This window comes from Stegostoma tigrinum, chromosome 46 (assembly GCF_030684315.1).
Source record: "Stegostoma tigrinum isolate sSteTig4 chromosome 46, sSteTig4.hap1, whole genome shotgun sequence".
NCBI classification, from domain to species: Eukaryota; Metazoa; Chordata; class Chondrichthyes; order Orectolobiformes; family Stegostomatidae; genus Stegostoma; species Stegostoma tigrinum.
Window position 1 is genome coordinate 8,075,275 of NC_081399.1, and position 24,827 is coordinate 8,100,101.

At 44.2% G+C, this 24,827-nt stretch overlaps 1 protein-coding gene across 2 annotated transcripts in view; it reads left to right on the forward strand.

Moving 5' to 3' along the window:
• Positions 1–24,827, forward strand: part of LOC125449505 (SUMO-interacting motif-containing protein 1-like) — a 139,596-nt gene that overhangs the window by 113,389 nt on the left and 1,380 nt on the right. Inside the window, exons 39-46 of one of the 2 annotated variants that reach the window (XM_059642854.1) lie at positions 2,523–2,564; positions 6,884–6,925; positions 8,690–8,800; positions 12,024–12,137; positions 14,501–14,557; positions 16,512–16,625; positions 17,293–17,404; positions 19,522–23,062. In XM_059642854.1, coding sequence (XP_059498837.1) covers positions 2,523–2,564; positions 6,884–6,925; positions 8,690–8,800; positions 12,024–12,137; positions 14,501–14,557; positions 16,512–16,625; positions 17,293–17,404; positions 19,522–19,559 — 630 coding nt within the window. In that variant the 3' untranslated portion in view covers positions 19,560–23,062. Of the gene's footprint in view, positions 1–2,522; positions 2,565–6,883; positions 6,926–8,689; positions 8,801–12,023; positions 12,138–14,500; positions 14,558–16,511; positions 16,626–17,292; positions 17,405–19,521; positions 23,063–24,827 lie in introns of those variants that run through there. The other variant, XM_059642855.1, reaches the window with a different exon arrangement.

Sequence of the window (24,827 nt, forward strand, 5' to 3'; positions counted from 1 at the left end):
TAAGTAGCTCCATTGTGAATGTGAGCAGGGATAATGGTAACATTATCAATCTCAACATTGCAGCTGTCACTTAATTGTGTCTCTGAAAGCTGTGTATTGCTGTCTGTACAGACTCAGTGAATTTCCTGTCTCAGTACTGATCCCCAAAGTGTGCAGCACTCCCTCTGTACTGCCCCCTGATGGTGCAGCACTCCCTCTGCACTGAATCTTCTGACAATACAGCTTTCCCATTGCACCATCCTCCTTGATAGTACAGCAGCCCATCTGCATTCCTGCCACGGCACAAGGGTGAATGCTGAATGATTTCTTGGGCTAGAAGTTACTACCAGTATGAGCAGTAATCATAGTAGTTACCCATGTTAACAAATAACCATTCAGTTTTTAGCTGTGAGCTGCAGTGAACATGGTATCTCATGGGGTCCTGCACATAACATCCTCAACATTTTCTCGGTAGATTAATTCTAGTGTATTTGGCAAAGGTGACAGGTTGAACTGTCACCATGGTACAGGGTGATTGATGAATGGCTTCCCGGGTTGGAAGATTCTTGATTGTGTAACCGGCATGTTTTTGAATGTGAACAGTAATCATGATAATTTGCCAGGTTATCAAGTAACTGTGCAGTTACTAGCTGTGACAAGCAGAGCTTTAGATGTCTACAAGATAGCCAGGAAGGAACTGAAGAATGTACTTTGGGGAGCTAGAAGGGGACGTGAGAAAACCTTGGTGGGTAGGTTCAAGGAAAACCCCAAGGTCTTCAATGCTTCTGTGAGGAACAAGAGCATGGCCAGAGTGAGGGTATGGCCAATCAGGGATAGTGGAGGAAACTTGTGCACATAGTCAGAGGTGATAGGGGAGGTCCTCAATGAATATTTTGTTTCAGCATTCACCAGTGAGAGGGACCTTGACGTTTGTGAGGCCAGTATGAAACTCATAAATATGCTCAAACAGGTTGATGTTAGGAAGGAGGATGTGCTAGAAATTTTGAAAAACGCATGGTAGATAAGTCCCCTGGCCTAGATGGGATATACCCAAGGTTAATACGGGAAGTGAGGGAAGAGATTGCTGCCCCTTTGGCAATGATCTTTGCATCCTCACTATCTGCTGGAGTAGTACCAGATGATTGGAGGGTAGCACATACCGTTTCCTTGCTCGAGAAAGGGAATAGGGATAATCTTGGGAATTACAGCCTGGGTAATCTTCCTTCTGTGGTGGGAAAATTATTGGAGAGGCTTCTGAGAGATAGTATTAATGATTATTTGGAAACGCACCGTTTGATTAGAAACAGTTAGCATGGCGTTGTGAGGGGCAGGTCACGTTTCACAACCCTTATTGAATTCTTTGAAGATGTGACAGAACACATTAGTGAAGGCAGAGCAGTGGATGTGGTGTATATGAATTTTAGCAAGGCATTTGATAAGGTTCCCCATGCAGCTGTATAAAACCCTGGTTACACTTAGAATATTGTGTTAAGTTCTGGTCACCTCATTAAAGGAAGGATGTGGAAGCTTTAGAGAGGTTGTCCTCTGGGCAATTAGGGATGGGCAATAAATATTGTCTAATGATGCCCTCATCCCGCTATTGAATCAAAAAAAATTACCAGGTTGTTGGTTGGACTGGAGGGCAGGTCTTACGAGGAAAGGTTGAAGGAGCTCAGGCTTTTTTTCATTCGAGCGAAGAAGGATGAGAGGTGACTTGAAAGGTGTACAAGATGATGAGAGGATTAGATAGAGTGGATAACCAGAGAGTCTTTCACATGGCAGAAATGACAGTTACGAGGGAGTATTAAGGAGATTGGAGGAAGGTATGGGGAAGATCTCAGAAGTAAATTCTTTACACTGAGGGTGGGGCGTGTGGAATGCGCTGCTGGCAGTGGTAGGAGAGTCAGATACTTCAGAGACTTCTAAGCGACTCATGGATAGGCACATGGATGATCGTAAAATGGAAGATGACAGTAAAATTTAAGATATGCAGGGTAGTTTGATCTTCGTCGGATAATCGGTTGGCACAACTTCGTGGGCTGAAGGGCGTGTACCGTGCTGTACTGATATTCTATATGATAACCTCACATTTGTCTTTCTTAAGTTCCCATTTAACATAATGGTTCACAATTGTGTATCTAGCACAATGAGGAATGTCAACTGTGATAATAGGAATTTTGCATGTAAATAGGTGATTTTATCGTCACTGGCATAGCAACCTACATGGTAAGCTCATTGACTCTCAAAAAACTACATCCGTAACATTTTTCTACTGCATTAATTCCACCGTGGCATAGGGATGAGGTCTGAATGGCTTCTTGGGTTGTTAGATTCATAACTATGTAACTTAGTTCCATTACAAATGTGAGCGGGTATAATGGTAATTTCTAATGTTAACAAGTAAGTTTGTCGTTTTTAGGCAACACGATATCTCACGGGGTCCTGAATACTACATCATTAGCATTTTATCAGTAAGTTAATTCTAGTGCATTTGGCGACAGTGACATTCCTAACATCCAAATATTTTTGTCGTTTATTTCCAGATTAGCTCAAAGTCAGGAATTTCATTGAAAATACCAGATCAGGTGAGGGTGAATTAGATTTTTACTGAGACAGATTGGTCGCTCTCAAATAGCTGTTGTTTGAAGCTGATGGTTCATCACAGTGTAATTTGAAAGACTTTTCTTTGAAGGAGTTGGACGTTGAACATTTCAGCTCTCACTTAATTGTTCCTGAAATCCGTATATTGCTTTCAGTGCAGACCGACTGGGTTTGCCTCTTCAGTACTCATCCACTGAGTGTGCACCACTCCCATTGTACTGCCTCCAGATGGTGCAGGCCTTCCTCTATACAGTATCTTGATGATGAAGTGTGCCTTCTGACAATGCAGAAATCCCTCTGCACTGTCCCTTCTCACAGTGCAGCATACCCTTCGCACTTCGTGGCTCAGTGGTTAGCATTGCAGTCTTACAGCACCAGGGACCCACATTCAATTCCAGCCTCAGGTGACTGTCTGTGTGGAGTTTGCACATTCTCCCCATGTCTGCATGGGTTTCCTCCGGGTGCTGTGTTTTCCTCCCACAGTCCAAAAATGTGCAGGTTAGGTGGATTGGCCATGCTAAATTGCCTGTAGTAGCGAGTTTTGAGAAGATTTGTAGCTCAGGTTGAGGTTCTGGATGTGAGTTTGCTCGCTGAGCTGGAAGGTTAGTTTTTCAGATGTTTCGTCACCATTCTAGGTAATGTCATCAGTGAGCCTCCGACGAAGCGCTGGTGTTATGTCCCGCTTTCTATTTATCTGGTTAGATTTCCTTGGGTTGGTGATGTCATTTCCTGTGTTGGTGATGTCATTTCCTGTTCTTTTTCTCAGGGGATGGTAGATTGGCTCCAAATCAATGTGTTTGTTGATGGAGTTCCGGTTGGAATGCCATGCTTCTAGGAATTCTCATGCGTGTCTCTGTTTGGCTTGTCCTAGGATGGATGTGTTGTCCCAATCAAAGTGGTGTCCTACCTCGTCTGTATGTAAGGATACTAGTGATACAGAGACACGCACGAGAATTCCTAGAAGCATGGCATTCCAACCGGAACTCCATCAACAAACACTTTCATTTGGAGCCCGTCTACCACCCTCTGAGAAAAAGAACAGGAAATGACATCACCAACACAGGAAATGACATCACCAACCCAAGGAAACCTAAACAGATAAATAGAAAGCGGGACATAACACCAGCACTTCACCAGATGCTCACTGATGATGTTACCTAGAATGGTGACGAAACGTCTGAAAACTAACCTTCCAGCTCAGCGAGCAAACTCACATCCAGAACCTCAACCTGAGCTACAAATCTTCTCAAAACTCGCTAGTGAATTAGATTTTTACCGACACAGACTTGTCACCCTCACATAGCTCTTGTTTGAACCTGATCATTCTTCATGTTTTATTTGAAAGATTTTTCTTTCCAGAACTTGGACATTAAGTTGACCAAATGAGAACAAGGACAGCACACTGATGTTGGGCAGGCAGAACCTGGATTTAACATCGTGTCTGACAGTGATGCCATCAACATTTTAGCTCTTGGTTAATTGTGTCTTTGAAAACCATTTGTAATGCTGTCAGTACAGACTGCCTAAGTTTGCTGTCTCATCATTGACCCCCTCATCGTGCAGCACTCCCTTTCCACTGTGCTCCGCTGACACTGAGGTATTCCCTCTGCACTGTCCCCTCTGACAGTGCAGTGCCCCCTCTGCACTGCCACTGTGGTATTGAGGTGCGTGCTGAGTGATTTCCTGACCTGGATGATTCGTGTTTGTGTAATTAGCATTATCAGGAACATGAACAGTAATCATGGCAATTTCCCATGTTAACAGGTAACCATGCAGTTACCAGTTGTGATGATCGGGCTACATGGTAGCCTCACATTTGTCTTTCTTAAATTCCCATTTACCGTAATGATTCATGATTGTGTATCTAGCATAATGATGAATGTGAAGTGTGACAATGGGAATTTCCCATGTAAACAGGTGATTCTGTCGACACTGCCACAGCAACCTACATGGTAGTCTCATTGACTTCCAGAAAACTACATCTGTAGCTTTTTTCTACTGAATTAGTTTCACAATGGCATAGGAATGAGGGCTGAATGGCTTCTTGGGTTGTTAGATTCATAAGTGTGTAAGTAGTTCCATTACGAATGTGAGCAGGTATAGTGGTAATTTCTCATGTTAACAAGAAAGTTTGTCGTTTTTAGGCAACATGATTTCTCACGGGGTCCTGAATACTACATCATTAGCATTTTCTCAGTAAATTAATTTGAGTGCATTTGGCAACAATGACATTCCAAAGATCCAAATGTTTATGTCATTTATTTCCAGATTAGCTCAAAGTCAGGAATTTCATTGAAAATATCAGATCAGGCGAGGGGGAATTAGAATTTTACTGAGGCAGATTCATTACCCTCAAATAGCACTTTTTTTGAAACTGATCATTCATCACAGTGTTATTTGAAAGATTTTTCTTTGCAGAAGTTATTATGTTGACCACATGATAACAAGGACAGCACACTGAGAAGGGGCAGACAGAATCATGATTTAACATCTTATCTGACACTGACATGGTCAACGTTTCATCTCTCACTTAATTGTGTCTCTGAAAACTGCGTTACTGTCAGTTTAGACTGCCGAATTTGCTGTCTCAGTACTGATCCCCTGAATGTGCAATACCCCTGCACAGTGATATGACAGTGCAGCACTCAGTTTTGTAGTGTGCCCCCTTACAATTCAGCACTCCGACAATAGCGAAAACCCTCTGTACTGTCCGCGGATTCTGCAGGACTCATTCTGTACGTCCCCTCTGATGGTGCAGCACTCCCTCTATACAGTGCCTTGATGGTGCAGCACTCCCCTTCCACTGTCCCTTCTGACAATGCGGCACTCCCTGTGCAATATCCCCTCTGACAATGCGGCAGTCCCCCGGCACTGCCCCTTCTGACAATATGGCACTCCCTCTGCGCTGTCCCTTCTGACAATGCTGCACTCACGTGCCATATCCCTTCTGACAATATGGCACTCCCTCTGCGCTGTCCCTTCTGACAATAGGGCACTTACTCTACACTGTCCTTTCTGACAGTGCAGCATCCCCTCTGACAGTGCAGCACTCTCTCCACGCTGATCCCACTGACAGTGCAGGTCTCCCTCTGCACAGTCCCAGTGACGGTGCAGCGCTCCCTCCGCGCTGCCCCAGTGACGGTGCAGCGCTCCCTCCGCGCTGCCCCAGTGACGTCTCTGCCCTGCCCCAGTGACGGCGCAGGACTGCCTCTGCGCCACCCTCGTGATGGCGAAGCCTCTGCGCACTGACTCGTGCAGGTGCAGTAAACCTCTGGACTTATCCCTCTGAGTATCTTTTGACAATGTAGTTCTCCCTGTATATTGGTCCCTAAAGTGCAGCACTCCTGCTATTCTGCTGCCATCTGTCCTCTGGAATTTTTTGGTGTCTATAATCAAGGATAGGGTAATTCATCACCTCAAAAAATTTTAGTTAATCAGGGAGTATCAGCATAGATTCATGAAGGGTGTGTTATTTCTGACAACATCATAGTTTGTTGAAAGTGTGAAAAAGTGATGGACAGAGGTAAGACAATGGATGTTGTCCAAATAAACTTCCAGATCACTTTTGGTAAAGTCCCATACAGGAGAATGTTAATAAAGGTTGGAGCCCACAGAATTGAGGGCAGATTGCTGATGTGGATAGAAAAGTGGTTGATTGTCAGGAAACGGAGAGTTGGAATGATGAGTAAGTAATCAAATTTGCAGGACATGACTAGTGGTGTAACGCAGGGATTTGTGTGTGTCCTCAGTTATTCACAATGTTCATTCTCAACTTGGATAATGGCATTAAAGGTCAAATATCCAAATTTGCTGATGTCACAAAATCGGACGGTATTGTGGACATTGCTGACAACAGCTTAACATTATAATAGATATTGATAGGTTAGGTGAATGAGTGAAAATGTTGGAGTCTAGAATCAAAGATAGTATAACTCGTCACCTCAAAATATTTCAGTTAACCAGGGAGTGTTGGCATGGATTCATGAAGGGTATACTATTGCTGACTAACATCTCAGAGTTTTTGAAGAGTGACAAAAGTAATGGACAGAGGTGAGGCAATAGATATTGATCATGTGGACTTTCAGATTGCTTTTGATAAAGTCCCACTGTGTATTTCGCATAATAATGAATGTGCACAGGAATTTCCCATATTAACAGTTAACCTTTTACTTACTGAATATGACTGGCAGGCTACACTGTAATCTCTGTGTCCCAAACAACAAATCCTTAGTAAATTAATTCCAGTGTTGTTTGGTCACAGTGACACTGCTAACATCCAAATGTTTTGGTGATTTCTTTTCAGATAGGGTCAAGGTCAGGATTTGACAGGAGGAGTTTAAGTCAGGTGAGTGAGAAAAGGCTTTGCTGACACAAAGTAGATTCATTTTCTTTGTGAACATGTTCATTTCTCACAATGAGGTTTGAGGGATCTTGTTGTTGAATTTCCTGACATGATGACAAGAAGTGCTCACTGAAAGGAGTCAGACAGTCACTTTTAATATCTAATCTGACAGTGACACCACTGATATTGTAGCTGTCCCTTGTGCTGTGCCTCCGCAAATAGTGTAACCACCTCATAATAGACCCTTGTGTGCTACCAGCACTACCGCCTAATGATGCTTTGATCCCTTGGCTCAGACCCCCACAAATGATACAGAGTTCACTCAGTAATGGCCCTTTTACAGGTTTGATGAATCTCTGGCAGTACAGCACCTATTGATACCTGAAAATGCTGCATTACCTTGGTACTACTACTACGATAACGTAGAAATCTGTTAGTACTGACCACCCGACAGGTGTAACTCGCTTTCAATATTGATTCTTTGACAGTGCAGCACTGTGTCAGTACTCAAATTCCTACAAGCTGGCACACCCTCAGTACTGCCTTCAAAGACAGTGCGGATTTCCCTCAGTTCTGACCCTTCAACAGTGTAGCATTCCCTCAGTACTGATGCTCCAAAATGCAGCACTTCCTCAGTACTCACCCTGCAACAGTGAAGCGCTGACCCTCTGATAGTGCAGCGCTCCCTCAGCGCTGACCCTCTGACAGTGCAGCGCTCTCTCAGCACTGACCCTCTGACAGTGCGGCATCCCCTCAGTACTGACCCTCTGGCAGTGCGGCATCCCCTCAGTACTGACCCTCTGACAGTGCGGCGCTCCCTTAGCACTGACCCTCTGACAGTGCGGCAATCCCTCAGTACTGACCCTCTGGCAGTGCGGCATCCCCTCAGTACTGACCCTCTGACAGTGCGGCGCTCCCTTAGCACTGACCCTCTGACAGTGCGGCGCTCCCTCAGCATTGACCCTCTGCCAGTGCGGCATCCCCTCAGTACTGACCCTCTGGCAGTGCGGCATCCCCTCAGTACTGACCCTCTGGCAGCGTGGCATCCCCTCAGTACTGACCCTCTGACAGCGTGGCATCCCCTCAGTACTGACCCTCTGACAGCGTGGCATCCCCTCAGTACTGACCCTCTGACAGCATCCTCTCAGTACTGACCGTCCAACAGTGCGCCGCTCCCTCAGTACTGACCCTCTGACAGTGCGGCACTCCCTCAGTACTGACCCTCTGACAGTGCGCCGCTCCCTCAGTACTGACCCTCTGACAGTGCGCTGCTCCCTCAGTATTGACCCTCTGACAGCGTGGCATCCCCTCAGTACTGACCCTCTGACAGTGCGGCATCCTCTCAGTACTGACCCTCTTATAGCATCCTCTCAGTACTGACCGTCCGACAGTGCGCCACTCCCTCAGTACTGACCCCCTGACAGTGCGCCGCTCCCTCAGTACTGACCCTCTGACAGTGCGCCGCTCCCTCAGTCCTGACCGTCTGACAGTGCGCCGCTCCCTCAGTGCTGACCCTTCGATAGTGCTGGAGTCCCTTAGGAAAAGAGGTGGGAATGAATACTCCTTGAAATCTGAGGCTGGATATTTTTCTTCCAGCTTTCATCATTTCCCAAACATTATCTCTGCTTAATTCTTACATTGCTGTGCTTACAATGGACAAATTTCATTTGTTTATCTTATCAGTGAGTCATTCATTCATTCAAACAATGTACCTTGTGATCCCCTGAAATATACTGAATAAATTCAAATATTTTACTTTTCTTCCAGCTCCCTGAATTCAGAAACGTGTCGACACTGTACTTAGAAGTAGTTGAGGAAGAGGGTAACTGTCTCAGGCTTGTGAACTCTTTTTTCAGCAGGGAACTGAAAATTTTTGGTGTAAGAACCAAAGCTTTATTCTCCTAACATCAGAACGTAAAGTCTATGCCATTTCCATCCATGTTTCAACTATCTCTAACTCCATCTGGTTTGCTGTCATTGCCTGCCTGTACCCAATAAGAACCAACTTACCTATAACATCTCCAAACTACTCCATTACACAGCAGAAACGTCACCTTAAATGCTAATGTTCCATATTTGCACATAAAAATCCTGTCTGATATTCTTGTTTGACTCACACAAAGGCTGTCTGATATTTCTGTCTTGCAAACAAACCCTGTTTGAAGTTGCCTCTCTCATGCACTGACCCTGTAGTTCCTCCCTCTGTCTCAAACCCTACCTCGTATTCCCGCTGACATTCATGGTGCCAGCCTGATATTCCCCTCTCTGTCAGACACACCCATCTGAATTTACCCCTATTGCACACCGCGTCACATTCCCACACCGTCTTCTCCTTTCACAAACGGGTGTTTATGAAGCGGGGGTAATTTTGGAGAGTTTTATGCCAGAGAAGGAATGTCAAAATGGACTTACGTCACACAGGGCCAATATCAGCCAAGCCTGTAACTTATCATGGGTTACTGTTCAATGTAAGTCCTTCAAAACCTCTGCCTCTAACTCAGATTTGGGAACTTTATCAGAGGGTTCCAGTCACAGGATAATTGCCTCATGGAAGTTTTTATTTCCCAGGCATTTCCGTTGGAATCAGGTCCTTTGGGATTTCTGCATGGCTTAACATGTGCCTGTCATCTAGATTGTTACGACAGTTCCCCGCCATCATCAGAATTTCTGGATTCTGTTTGATGTTAGTCTTACTCGCACATAAACCCTGTTTGATAGTCCCCTTCCTCGCGCACACGTCCAGTTTGATATCTCCCCACCCCTGTCTCTCTCTCTCGCTCTCTCTCTCTCTCTCTCAGACTCTGTCCGACTTCTCACATGGTCAAACACAAAGCCATTTTTGTGGGGGTGGGAATATCAGGCTGTTTATTGGATGAGTAGTATCAAATCCGTGAGTATCAGCCACTACTTTTGTCAGAGAGGGTATTATCAGGAAGGCCGGATATTTCACCCCCTCTCCTATTGTCAGATCCTGTCTCATGTTCCCCCGTTGAACTCTTCATTCCTGATATCTCCATGCACCCCCTAACCATTCTCAATTCCTGTCTGAAAACTTTGCTTTCTCATGCAAACATTATCTACTATTTCCCACTATTGTTCACTAATTCTTATTGTTAGTCTCTTTGATTTCACACTGATCCTTTCTAAAATTCCTCTCCCTCACACAGATCCAGGTTTGTGGATATTTCTTTCTATTGCACAAAATTCTGTCGAATGAAGGTAAAAGCTAATGTCATAATAGTCCTACCAGAATATAAGGCTGCTCTGTCATTCAGGAGAGATGACTGATGATGTTCAGTCTGAGGGTCAGGTGAGGGGAGAGGCTGAGAATTAGAGTCCTACATGGTAACCTTAGCCAGTGCAGGAATTAAACCTACACACTGTTGGCATTACTGTGTATTACAAACCAGCCATTCAGCCAACTGAACTAACTCCCTTGTATATATCTTGCCTAAAGCACAAAATTCTGATGTTTCAGTTTCTCTTTCAATCTTTGTCAGATATTTTCTCTGTTACAAAGCAGCCCTGATATTCCCCCCTCTTGCAATTGAAAGCTATTTCTTACTCTCTCTCTCTCTCACTCTCACACTCTCTCTGTCACACACCCAGAGTTCAGTTTGATATATGCCCATAACTTAAAAGCCTTAGCTGACATTTCCCAAACCTGAAATAAAAATTTTCTCTCCCTCTCTCTCTCATGGTTGAGTCTGTCCAAACAACGTGGACCATAACTAACCATCTCCTTAATGTCATTCTCCCACACTATCTCCACATTGTTTATGACATTGCACTCCAGAAATCTAACAATTTCTGTCCCAAACCCACTCAATTATTAAGCTTCCACAGTCTTCTGGGGGGAGAATTAGAAAGAATTTTCTCCTCATCTCACTCTTAATCTGAAAGGGGAGAAGGCACTTATGGCTCCAGGTTTCAGAGGTACCAGACATTGAAGACATCCCATCTATGTCCATCCTTCATTCCCTGGAAGAATTTTCAAGTTACAATGAGATCATTTCTTATTATTTGAAATTCTACAGAACATAGACCCAGTTTCTCAATCTCTCCAAGTAAGCATCCCACCATCCCAGAATTAATCTGGTGAAACTACGTTGTTCTCCCTCCCTGGCAAGTATTTCCTGTATACAGTACTCAATGTGCGGCCTCATTAAGATTCTAGACAACTGCAGCTGTATTCTTCTGTCCTCAATTCCTCTCAAAATGAATGCCGGTATACTGTTTTCCTTTTCAGTTGCCTCCTGCACCTATATGCTATCATTTTCTTTTTCCTTTATGGGATGAGGGTGTTGCTGGCCAGGCAGCATTTATTGTCCATCCCTAATTGCCCAGAGGGCAGTTGAGAGTCAACCACATTGCTGTGGGCCTGGAGTCACATGTAGGCCAGACCATACAAGGATGGCAGGTTTCTTCACTACAGGACATTAGTGAATCAAGTGGGTTTTTCCCCAACAATCGACAGTGATTTCACGGTCATCATTAGATTGTTAATTCCAGATATTTATTGAATTCAAATTCTGCCATCTGCCATTGCGGGATTCGAACCTGGGTTCCCAGAATGTTATCAAGGTGTCTGGGTCTCTAGATTAACAGTCCAGCGATAATACCACTAGGCCATCGCCTCCCCTTATAACAACTCTTAACAACTTGCTACCCCTTCCCCTGGCATCTTCACCTTCCCACAATGCATTTTGGTGTTAATGGCAATGTTGCAATTAGTCCCCACATCCAAACATGTGCATATAGATTATGAACAGTGGTGTATCGAGCACTTACATTTTCTGTACTCCACTAGTAACAGCCTGATATCCTCAGAAACTCAAAACAAATCCTGCCTGATATTTCCCTGTCTCACTCAAACCCTGAACAGTTTCAGACACCTTCTGTCTATCTCATGTTTTTCATGTTTTCATCTATCATGAGCTCTAATTAATGTTGCTGTCTCTCACACCCAAATCCTTTATGCTAATCTCCATCTGTTTCACCTAGGAATTTTTGTTGCTAAACCTGTACTGTAGCCTCCCTGCCATTAGAATAACTTGGCAATCTGGAGTGGAATTACAGCCGAACTCCTCTTCTCTTGCAGATCACCGAGATAATGATTGGAATTACTCAGGTGGTGTTCGGTATACCCTTGAATTTCACTGAAACTTACATCTTTGCTGTTTTAATTGGGATTCCATGGTGGACTGGAGTTTTGGTGCGTTCAGTTTTACAATTGACATTGACTAAGAGTAAGAGTATTCAGTATAATCATTGCTAGCCTCTCTCTCTCTCTCTCTCTCTCTCTCTCTCTCTCTCTCTCTGTCTCTCTCTGTCTCTCTCTCGCTCTCTCTCTCTCTCTTCTACTGTCCCACCCAAACTTCACAGCCCTTGGCTCCTTTCATTCTCAAAGAGTTTATACAGTTCAGCCTTTGAATAAACGCAATAATTGAGCACCCACAGCTCTCCAGCCTGGAGAATTTCAAAGATTCACATTCCCCCTCTGAGTGAAGGAATGACACTACATCTCAATCTTCAGTGGCCAATTCCAGAAAAACTGTTGGGAGCCCTTAAACAAATTGGAACTCCTTTTCTCTGGGTAAGTAACCAGTAGAAGGCATGAAATTCTCATGGTGTTGACGAGGAGAAGTGTGCTCCAGAATTACTGAATATTTTCAGCATTTCCTGCCTTTATAACCAATTTTTAAAACAAAACCCACAACATTTCTTATTGTCACTGTGCAGAGGCACCGTCATTTTTCTTCATTGATGCAGTGTCAACCTCTGGGTAGGGCTGATATTTATTGCCCGTCCTGGATTGCTCCAGAGAAGTTAACAGGAAACTGCTGCGGTCACTGGGGTGTTTGTTTGGAAGGGAATTCCAAAAATTTGACCTAGCTGGTGAAGGAATTTAGACAATAAATGACAGCTTTGGATGGTACCTTGGTGGTTACTGCACTGTATCTCGTAGATGGTATACACTGCTGCTCTTAAGTGACAGTGGTGCAGGAAGTGAATGTTCAAGGGGTGCCAATAAAATGGTTTACTTGTCCAGGATGGTGTTGAACTTTTTGATTGTCGTGCGAATTGTACCCATTCATGCAGGTGAAGAGCACTCCATCAGACTCCTGACTTGTGCTTTCTGGGTAAAGGTTAGGAGTTTGGAGAGGCAAGATGTGAGTACTCACCGCAGAATTCTCAGCTCCTGACCTGCTCTTGCAGTCACAGTTTTCACATGGCTGCTCCTTTTCAGTTTCTGGTCAGTAGCAACACTCAAGATGATGATAGTTAGGGATTCAGTCTTGGTATGCAGTTGAATATATAGGGACTATGGTTAGATTCCCTCTTGTTGGTGATGATGTTTGTGTGGTATGCATGTCTTTTGGCACTTATCAGCCCAAGGCTGACAGTTGTCTGGGTTTTGTTGCTTATGAATATGGGCTACTTCAGTATCTGAGGGGTCACAAATGGTGCTGAATGTTGTGCAGTCATCAGTAAACATTATTTCTGACCTTATGATGGAGGGAAGGTCATTGATGAAGCAGCTGAACAAGGTAGGGCCTCAGACAAGACCGCGAGGAATTCCAAGTAGTGACCCACTTGGTCTGAGATGACTGCCTTCCAACAACCATCTTTCTTAGTGCCAGGTATGGCTCCAAAAATCTGAGAGTTTTCCCTGGTTTTGCTTGGACTCCTTGATGCCTAACCTGGTCAAGTGCTGCTTTAATGTCAAGGGCAGTTACTCTCGTTTCACCTCTAGAATTGTCTGTTTTGTAATGATGCTACAATGAAGGTGACAGCTTAGTGGTCCTGGTGGGCCCCCAAAAATTTGGTGGAATCTAAAACCAGAGAACCACGGATGAAGAATCCAAATAAATCCCTTGGAGAATTGTGAAGAAATATATTCACTCAAGGTGGTGAAACGTGGAGCCTGCTATCACACAGAGTGATCAAAGTAACTTTCTTAACACGTTTATTCAAGGTATATGGAGGTAGCTGTCAAGGTCAGTATTTATTATCCATCCTTTAAGTGATGAGCTGTGGTTTTGAACTGTCACACTTCTTTGGGTCTAGTTGTGCCAACAGTGCTGATAGGAAGGGAGTTCCACTGACAGTGAGTGAACTGCGATATGGTTCCGTGTCAGGATGGTGTGTGGCTTGGATGGGAACTTGTAGACAATGGTGCTCCAGTGCCGTCTGTGACCTTGTCCTTCCAGCAGGTAGTGCTTGCAGCGTTGGTAGGTCATTGGTCAGCCCTCAGCGTGTGGGTAATGGGAGATTCATATGTGACAGCTCCATTGAATATCAAAGACACATAGGTAGATTGAAAGTCAGAAGAAAATTTGATCTGTAGATAAGTGAAAATAGGATAGAAAGTTAAGCTGAGAAGCTGAGATGAAGAGGGCGAGTTGATCAGTGAATGAGGTCCAAAATAATTGCTGCTTCATGCTGTACATGCACATTTTAATTCTTCATTAATATATTTATATAAGGAGAGTTTTCTGCAAAGTGTTTTGATATTCAGAATGCAATTATTGTTATGCCACCAATGTTTCTTATACAGCCTACTTTTACCCCCAGTATATCGTAGCAGGATCACTGGTGGTGGACATTATAAACACAGCGAATATCCACCTTGTAAGTATTGTTAACATTTTAACTTCTTGGGGATATGTTGCACGACCTGGTCACAATTTGTCCTGAGGAGATATTGATGGATCCCCTTCTCAAATCCTGCAGGTGGGAACTTACGATACAAACGGACACAAACCCAGTTGTAATCTTCATTTTACTTCCATTACAATGCATCAGTAAATATGGTAGCAGGAGTGTAAAGCAGGTGAATGAGTGATTGGAAAGATACTTTTGGAGAAAAGAGCATATTTGATTCCTGGGACGTGGGCATAAATGCAAGGGAAGTGCGACTTATGCAGACCTGACAGATTGCAACCAAACTGAAACAGGATCATTTTTCTTCCAGGATGAGTTCAGGAACATTTGAAGTAAATTGGCTTTGGGATATGGGAACCTAAAAGTAACGTTAGAGAAGGATACCAGTGTGCAGGGAACACTGGGAAAGTCTGCCAGCAGTGGAGTTATTATGGTATTGGATGGATTCCTAGTAAGTGGAAAGGAGTACTGGCTACATGAGGATATAGCTGAATGTGTGAAGTGAGATCAGTAAGACTGGTGAACTATACGCACATGAAAATATAATGTTGTGGATATAACTAAGACCTGGCCCTCAGCAGGACACAACTAGGTGTTAATGATTTGTGGACACAAGGTTTTCGGGAAAGAAGGATGGAGCAGAGTCTTGATTATTCAGGAAACATTTGTAGTGCAGGAAAGAGATGATATCCCGGAGGATTGAAGGTCTTAATCAGTTTGGAGCTAAGGAACAAAAAAGGGTGCAGCTATTTGCGTGTTGTTATCTGTAAACCACCACCAGTTTACAGGGACATTACAGAAAAATGTAGAAATTGCAGAGTGATTATACAGAGAAATGTAATCAAATGATTTAGACAGGGACATTTATACAGCAGAGTTCCTAGAATGTGTTCAGGTCAATTTTCAGAATCAGCACAATTCCAGTCAAACAAAGGGCATTGCTGAAACTGATTCTTAGAAATGAGGTGGCTTGAGTGTTGGTGGAGAACATCGAAGACAGCGACCAGGTTTAGGGTTGCTATGGTCATGTACACAGAACTATCCAGGGTAAGAATAGTTAACTAGAGAAATTACAAAAGGGATTTAGTAAAGTCTCCAGAGTGAAGGTCAGCTGAGAGTTCGCGCAATAGACAATAACAGAAATATGGATTCAAAATTGTTTGAGTGAAAGGAAGCAGTAGAGAGTAGTTAATGGTTGTTCTTTGGACAGGGAGATGCGATCAACTTGTTTAAAACACTGGCCCACAGCTGGTTTAATTGTGCCTAGTTCTGGGCACCACTGTTTTCAGAGGCATTGCAGAAAAAGTTCACGAGAATAGTTCCAGTGCTGTCAGTTCTTTAGACAGAGCTTCAGTTCTGCAGATGAATTGGAGAAGCTTGGATTGTCTTGCTTTGAGAGGAGAAGGTTTTAAGGTGTTTAAAATCATGAGGGGTTTGGATAGAGCAGAAACTGTTCCCATTGGTAGAAGGATCAGGAATCAGAAGAAGAGTTGAATTCAATTGCCAAGATAAATAATAGCATCGGAGGAAGAGCTTTTTGAGACCATGGGTGTGGTCAGGATTTGGAATTAGGTGCCTGGGAGTTTGGTAGCTACAGGTTCAATTGAGGAATTCAACAGGAAATTTGACTGTTAGCTGCAAAGGAAGAATGTACAGCACAACTGTAAGTTGACAAGGGAAGAGCACTGGTTGAGTTGCTCCTTCATTGAGGTTGGAGATGCAAAATACTTTCCTATTCTTTGGCTCCAGAGGGCTGGAGAAGAGACACTGATGTGGTCATCAGTTTCAGGAAGATATGGTGTTAGGGTGCAGGGTAGGAGGAGAGAGGCACGGTAGCTCTTCCAGAACAGGGAGAACATCCTAGCTGTAAATAATTTGTTAATTGGCTCATTGCAAAGTAATCTGTTTAAACTCCCTGCAGAAACAAGCAATAATACTGATGCACATAGTCAGCTGTATAGCAGCTGTGGTCGGTACAGGAGTTTACCTTATCTCACTCAACTTGATGGAACCACTAACCTCAAGCTTTTACTTTGTGAGTAGCTCTTCCATTGCATGTGTTCGGCAGCAGTAAAATTTGGAGAGAGGGAGAAAAGAGATAGCAAGGGAGAGAGGGAGTCAGTGAGGCAAGTTAGAGACAGAACTCTGGATAGGAGAGAGACAGTGGGGGTGAAGGAGAAAGAGACAGCATTCAAAGCTGGGAAAAAGAGACAGTTACTGCTTCTTTGGGGAAGAAGGCTAGGAAGGTGTCAGATTTAAGAGTGAGAGACAGTCCTGGAGGTGGGATGCAGGTCAGATGTGGGGAGAAAGGGAGAAGAAGAGATGGTGCTTAGAAAGTGGTACAGGACTCAGCAAAGGATTGGGTTTGTATTTGGGAGAGGGAGGACAAGGCATCGGAGCAGTGCTGTAGTGAGAGATGGGCAAAAGTCAGAGTTGGAGATCACACTGGAGACTGAAGCACAGGATGGAGTGAGAAGGCAGTGTTTGGGTGTGGGGAGAGTGACAGTTCACAGGAGGGAAGAGGAGAACAGAAGCAGGGATCAGAGAGATTCCCACCTCTTGTGAGGTGGGATGTGTGTTAGAGAATGACAGAGACTGAGTTTGCAGTGTCGGCTGGGAACGGGATTTAAAGAATAGACAATTAGTGCGAGTTCTCCCATTGAAGGGTGGTGATTGGAGTGTCTCATTTTTGTATTTTACAGTTGGGGCCATTGATGATGGTCTTCTTCCTCTTGGTATTGTGCTTCCTGGAATTCTTCATTGCCTTTATCATTTTATTCCTTCACTGTTCAGTCCTCACTCAGAGGCCCAGAGGTAAGTATGCTAGTCCGGAAGGTCAGAGGGTGTTTGGATGGTGGGAAGTTTCACATCTGGGGACTGTTCTCTCACTCAGCATCGCTCAGGAGCAAACATGCATCTGGGTGTTCTGAGAGCAGGTAGGGCACTCCCTCAAAATGATCTCCACAGGCTCCCACATACTTCCTAAACTCTGTTCACCCCATAGAATCTACACATCTCCCAGTCTCAAATCTCCTTTAAGTCTCAGTCTACAATTCTGAATCCTTTACGTTCGACCAACCTCCTTATTCAGGAAGTACAACCTTCTCTATCTCTGGAACCCCCTCCAGCACCCATACCCCCTCCCTATCTCTGTAACCTCCCCTAGCCCCTACATCCCTCCCTCGCTCTGTAACCTCCTCGAGAGCATGTACACTCTTTCTTATAACTCTAACCTGCTCCAGACCCTACATCCTTTCCTGTATCTGTAACTTCCTCCAGCCCCTACACCCCTCCCTATCTCTGTTAGCTCCCTCAGCCCCTACACCCCTCCCAATTTCTGTAACCTCCCTCAGCCCCTACACCCCTCCCTATCTCTGTAACCCCCTCCAGCCCCACATTCCTTCCAGCTCCTACACCACCTCCCTTTCCCTGTAACCTCTCCTAGCCCCTACATCCCACCTATCTGTGTAATTGCCTCCAGTCCGTACACCCCTCCCTATCTCTGTAACCCCCTTCAGCCCCTACATCCCTCCCTCGCTCTGTAACCTCCTCGAGAGCGTGTATACCCTTTCCTATAACTCTAACCTATTCCAGACCCTACATCCTTCCCTGTATCTGTAACTTCCTCCAGCTCCTACACCCTGTCCCTATCTCTGTAACCTCCCCCAGCCCCGACACCCCTCCCTATCTCTGTAACCTCCTCCAGCCCCTACACTCCCTCCCTATCTCTGTAACCTCCTCCAGCCCCTACACCCCCTCCCTCTCTCTGTAACCTCCTCCAGCCCCTACACTCCCTCCCTATCTCTGTCACCCCCTCCAGCCCCTACACCCCCTCCCTATCTCTGTAACCCCCTCCAGTCCCTACACCCCCTCCCTATCTCTGTAACCCCCTCCAGCCCCTACACCCTGTCCCTATCTCTGTAACGCCCTCCATCCCTCCACCCCCTCCCTATCTCTGTAACCCCCCTCCAGCCCCTACACCCCCTCCCTACCTCTGTAACCCCCCCCCACCTCCTCCCTATCTCTGTAACCCCGTGCGGCCCCTGCAACCCCTCCCTATCTCTGTAACCCCCTGCAGCTCCTACACCCCCTCCCTATCTCTGGAACACCCTCCATCCCCTTCCTATCTCTGTAACCCCCTCCAACCCCTACACCCCCTCCTAACTCCGTAACCCCCTTCAGCCCCTACACCCCCTCCCTGTCTCTGTAACCCCCTCCATCCCCTACACCCCTCCCTATCTCTGTAACCCCCTCCAGCCCCTACACCCCCTCCCTATCTCTGTAACCTTCTCCAGCCCCTACACCCCTCCCTATCTCTACAGTCTCAGCTCTCTGAAAGTCCAAAGCCTGTAACCTCAGAATCCACTACTGTTTCCATCTCTGGGACTTCCACAGCCCCTTGAGTCCTTCCAATGCTGTAACTTCTGCAGCAACTACAAAACACCCACCTCTAGAACTGTTACAGGCCCCTGCAGACCTTAGCTGTCCGTCGGACTTCCTGCATCCCCCAGAGTCACGCTCCTCTCTCTGGTCTTTCATTTACTACAGCTCTCCATCACTATAACCTTCTGCAACTCTCCTAACTTCTGCAACCTCCTCTGTTTGTGGGTGGTGCGTATATTTAAGGGTTCTCTTTGGAGGTTGCAATTCCTGGTGGTGAGAGTCACTCTGTGAAGCGTATGGATTGCTGCCAGTCTGGTGGGAATGTATATGAGGCCTGTACTGGGCTCTGGAGCTGTGCTAAGGGCAGATCTGTGCAAAGTCTTATGACTATAGTGAGAGTTTGGGCTCCGGCATGAGTGGGTAACTGGGGGAAGAAGGGGTTGGTGGCTGGGGGTGTACATGATTTCGAGGGCAGGTTAATATTGCTGTTGAAACTGTCCAGATTCTTGAAGTAAAACCGGAAGTAATTTCCACCTTAATGATTTTAGCCAGGAGATCCCATCCACATTTCCGACGTCCACGTTGAATGTTGCCATCAGAAGATCCTGGAATGATCAGTTTTCTGTTCAGAATTGAAGATGGAGAAAGCAGCTCCCTCCTGAAGGCCGTGGTGGCCATTTGGCTTGGGACATTCCTCATTCTGTTCTGAAACTGTCACCAGCTGTACATCTTCCGTTTCAGTTCAAAGTTGCCTCTGCTGTTGAAGTGATGAGCCTGCGATTAGAGGATCTGGGATCATTGAACAGGGAAGGAAGAGGTTAAAAAATGAACAGGCCACATGACCCCCTTGAGTCACAGGGATCATGGCTAACCTCTCCGAACTGATCCCCCTCGACCTCTTGATGTTGTCAAGATGAACCCTTCGTGTAAAGTTGGCCAAGAGGATCGGAGTCACTGAAAATGCCTCTTTTATTGATCAGGGACCTTTCTGCAATGCCCCAAATGATTTCCAAACATGTTCCTGATATGTTTTTAGATGCTGGATAGTGTCTGCACGCGGTTCTCTACAGTAACATCGCACACTGATCACAGAATGATACAGCTCAGGAGGGGCACATTTACTTAGCTTTGGGCTTGTTGAAGAGTTGTCGAATTGGTCCCAGTGTTTTAATCATTTCATTTGGTAAGGTCCCATTGAATTAGTTTCCATTGAGCTTTCAGTGAGTGTGTTCCAGACCACTGAAACTGCCAGTGTGAAGAAGGATGCCATCATGTTAGCTTTGGTTAATTTAACAATTACCTTCAATGAATGTTGTCTGTTTTGAACCTGTGGTCACTGAAAGTAGGTCCTTCCTGTTCACTCTGTGAAAAGTTTCCTGATTTTGAACAGCTCACTTAGAAGTCTCCTCCCTCTTGTCTGTTCTTTTCAAGTCTCACCCCTGTAAATTTTAGATTATACATTAAACCCGAATCCTAGCTTCTGTTTTGTTTTGTTTGAGACTTTAACCATTTCCAGGCAGTAGGATGCAGCCTGGTGACATGACTTGAAGTTATAAAGCAATGCTTCATAAACCAGAGCTTTGAATTGAAGGGCATACTCCAGCTTTGCTTTCCAGTTCGGCTGGGGTGCAACGAGTTAACACTAGATCTCTGGACCCACTCCCATAGCATGAGGTCCTTGCGTTTGTCACTGGACAACAGCCCATATTAAGCTCAGCTTCAAACTTCAAACTCAGCATGTGCTGTGGTCACTGAAAACTGCTGCCTGCTAACCTCTATTCCTGAGTCACACCCTATTGTAACATCAGTGACGTTATTGCATTCTAATTGGCCTGGGTTTTGCTCGTTTCTAGTTGGCTTAAGGAGTGTCTGATCAATCTATGATTGGTCCCTAAGGGTGATAAACAATGCCTGATGTCACCTGCTGTGACTTACTTCCAGACTATAAGAAATAGGAACAAGAGTAGACTGTTTTTCCCCTCTAGCCTGATCCATTGCTCAGTAGGATCATAGTTGTACCAGCATTCCTCATGTCCACTTTCCTGCCCTTTGTCCATAACCCCTTGATTCCCTAACCAATCAAAAATCTGCCTATCTCAGTGTAACATGCACACTAGGTCTCTGCACGTTCCTATCAACTCCCCCACCACCACCACAACAGTTCTCTATGGTGGGCAGTTCCAAAGACACTCAACCCTCTGAGAGAAGAAGTTCCCCCTCATCTAAGACTCAAATTGGTATTTTTTTTTCCTGTGCGCGCACTGTCTGGTTCTAGACTCTCCCAAGAGGGGACAAGTCCCCTCAGTATTCACCATGCCAAGCCTTTTAAGAATGCTGTATGTTTCAATGAGATCACCTCTCATTCTTCTCAACGCCAATGAGTAGAGTCTCAAGCTGTTAAAACCTTTATTCAGAAGATAATCCCTCCATATGGGAATCATCCTAGTGAGGCTGATTGATTCCTTAAGGTATCTATCTGTGGATCCATCTCCTTCAGTTTGGCCTGTTAATGTTTCTTTCCTATTTTCCGAGGGTATTTTCCAATGTTTCCTGTGCCCGGTTGTTCAGGTCAGGGGCTGGTATGCTGCTGTGTCCTTGTGATTGAAATTCTGAACTTAATTTCTCTTTTTGTTTAACGGGCAAGTTTCTAATTCTGTCAAAAACCTATCACTGACAATTTTCAGAGACCATTTTTTAGTTGGTGTCTTTTCTGTCTGTGGTTGACAGTTCCCTGGATGATTTTCCTCCTTTTTAAATCTAATGTCATGGAAAAGATAAAACATTTGAAGGAGATCACAAAGTACAAATAGAAATTACAAAGTAGTGGTAGCATTATAATGTGTATAAAGTGTAAGCAGTGTACAAAAGGTAATGTAGGGAGATTTTTGTGCACAGTAAGTGAGTACATTTTCTTGAGTGACTAAAGTTTAAAAGATTATAGTTATGGTCTTAAATGTAGATTGTTACAAAATTGTCTGAAAAAATAATACATTTCCCCAATCTCTTCTGAAACGTACCAAATTAAAACAAAGCCATTGTGGAGTACAGCTTTTATTTCTTCGTTCTCCCTTCCTGCAATAAATCCTTCCTAGGCTTCCATTGTTGACGAAGTCAAATCTTCCCAATAAGTACTAAATGAGCTAAAAGCTCTCTGTTCAGCCTTACAGTTCTTGCACTCTGCCTGTGAGAGGCTGAAACAAACTGAACAGGAGGCCTCTAATTAATTCACTGGTGTGTTATATTCTGTTCAGAGTACCATATCGAATGAAGCTAAATGGTGTGACAGTGTCAGTTACTTGATAAATTACCCCAAACCCCTCGAGTAGATTATAATCTATAACTCACTTCCTGTTATATGTTGTGCTGTGTATAAACTTGCTGCTGACATCACCAGATTCCAGCCTCCAAGTCGGTACTAACTAAATGGTCAAATATTGAATCAGTGATTCATCCAGCTTCACACTTTGTTATCTTGGTCAAATATTGAACCGGGGTCTGCAGGTTAATTTCTGTACATTCGGTTTCTCCAAAGAACATCAGACTTCGGAATTCTGTCAGTTTTATGGAGTGCAGCTCACTTTTGCAAGGTCTGATAGGAATGGTGGATCAATGTAAGTTTACATCAGAGGCAGGATATGCAAGTTTCAATTAATTAAGATGCAAATTTCAGACTGCTGAAACCTACTACCTTCAGATAATTAAATGTTTCAGCAGAGTCTGATGAACTTTCCAATCTTGAAACAGGCAGCATGATAGGAATATATAATAGATGTGATTTCTGGTGTGAGACTGAATTGTACGTGTCAGGCCTTGTTCAGAATCTGTCTGAGTTTTAGACTGGAATCAGTTTTGTTTTATTACGATCAGAGGAATTTATGAAGTTCTTCACTGTGCCACTGTGACTTCTAATCTTGTGTTGCCTAAAACTAAAACAAATGGATCTGTAAATAAACAAAACTCCTGGACCCATAGATACATGTGTATCATAGAGTCATACAGCGCGGATACAGTCCCTTTGGTCCAATCATTCCATACCAACCATAATCCAAACTGAAATTGTTCCCCACTTGCCTGCACATGGTCCATATCCCTGCAAATCTTTCTTATTCATGTACTTAACAAAATATCTTCTAAACATTGTAACTGTACCTGCATCAACGACTTCCTCTGGAAATTCATTCCACACATGAACCACTCCCCATATGGGGGAAAAAAGTTGATACTCATAACTTTTCTTAAAGTCTTTTACCTCTCAATAAATTTTTTCTCTTAAAAATATGCCTTGTGGTCTTGAAATCCCATACCTCTGGGGAAAATACACCTGCCAATCACCTTATCTATACCACTCATGATTTTATAAACCTCTATAAAGTCACCCTGCAACCTTGTACGCTCCAGTGAAAAAGTGCCAGCCCCTCCTTATAACTCAAACCCTCTGTTCTTGACAATATCCTGGTAAATCTTTTCTGAACCCTCTCAAGTTTAATAATAACATTTAATAATATATAGCAAGGTGAGCAGAACTGGACACAGTACTTCAGATAAGGCGTCACTAACATCTTGTACAACCTCAACATGATGTCCCAACTCCTTTATTTAAAGGCCTGCACAATGAAGGCAAGCGTGCTAAATGCTTTCTTAACCACCTTGTCTACGTGTGACACAAACTTCAAAGAATTATTTACCTGAGCCCTTAGGTGCCTCTGTTCTACACTATGCAAGGCCCTACGTTTGGTGAGGGATTGAGTGTATGGGGCAGAGTGAGTGAGCAAATGTGCACGTAAAGGAGTATGTGACTGAGGGAGTGAAACCCTTTGCTGAATTTTAGAGATTGTGCTGGTATGTGTGTGAGTGTGTGTTTGATTGATCGTGTGTGAAGGAGGAATGCCAAAGGGACATTCATACCTTCAGTGAAAGGGAAGATCTGACCGAGAAATTGATTGCAAAAATTCCTCATGTTCTTAATACAATCTCTTGGCAATGTATTATTGTCCTCCTAATTATTAGCTCTACCATCGTGTTAACTTGTGCGAGATCAGTTGAACCCCTGAACAATATTGTTCAATAATTTCTCACCAATTTAAAACAAAACATCTTTTTCTTCTGCTCGTCTTTAAACATGGATCGCACTTCACCACATTACATACCATCGACCAATGTTTTAAATATAGTTCACATCATAGAGACAGCAAAGTATGTGATATGATGGAGATAGTAGGAACTGCTGATGCTGGAGAATCTGAGATAACACGGTGTGAAGCGGGATGAACACAGCAGGCCAAGCAGCATCAGAAGAGCAGGAAAGTAGACGTTTCGGGTCGAGACCCTTCTTCAGAAATCAGTACAGCTTGTCTTAACATTACAATGTTATAATACATTTTCAGAAAAAACAAAGGACAAGAGGGATGCCGAGAAGTGAAGGGAAAGGAGAGGGAAAGATGGAGATAGGAAAGGGAAGGCAGGAACAATGAGCAAGGGAGATCTGTGAGGGCTCACTGAGCTGAATTGCTCTGAATGATGACACAATTCAGAGTCATCTACAGTTATTGCACATTGTGGAGGTGGGATTTGAAAGCTGTGGCCAGGGAATGTTTGAATGGACAATGTAGAGGGATCATTATCTTGTACCTGTATTGGGAGTGTTAGATATGAATAATGTAGAAAGAACCTTGCTCTGCATCTAACTCCCTGCTATCTCTGTCCTGGGAGTGTTTGATGAGGATGGTGTGGCGGGAGATTTACTCTGTATCAAATCCAGCATTGTTCCTGCCCTGGGTGTGTACCAAGGATAGTACTAATGCAGTATTTCTGTATGTATAACTTGTCCTGTAAATTTGTGAATTTTGATAAGAGA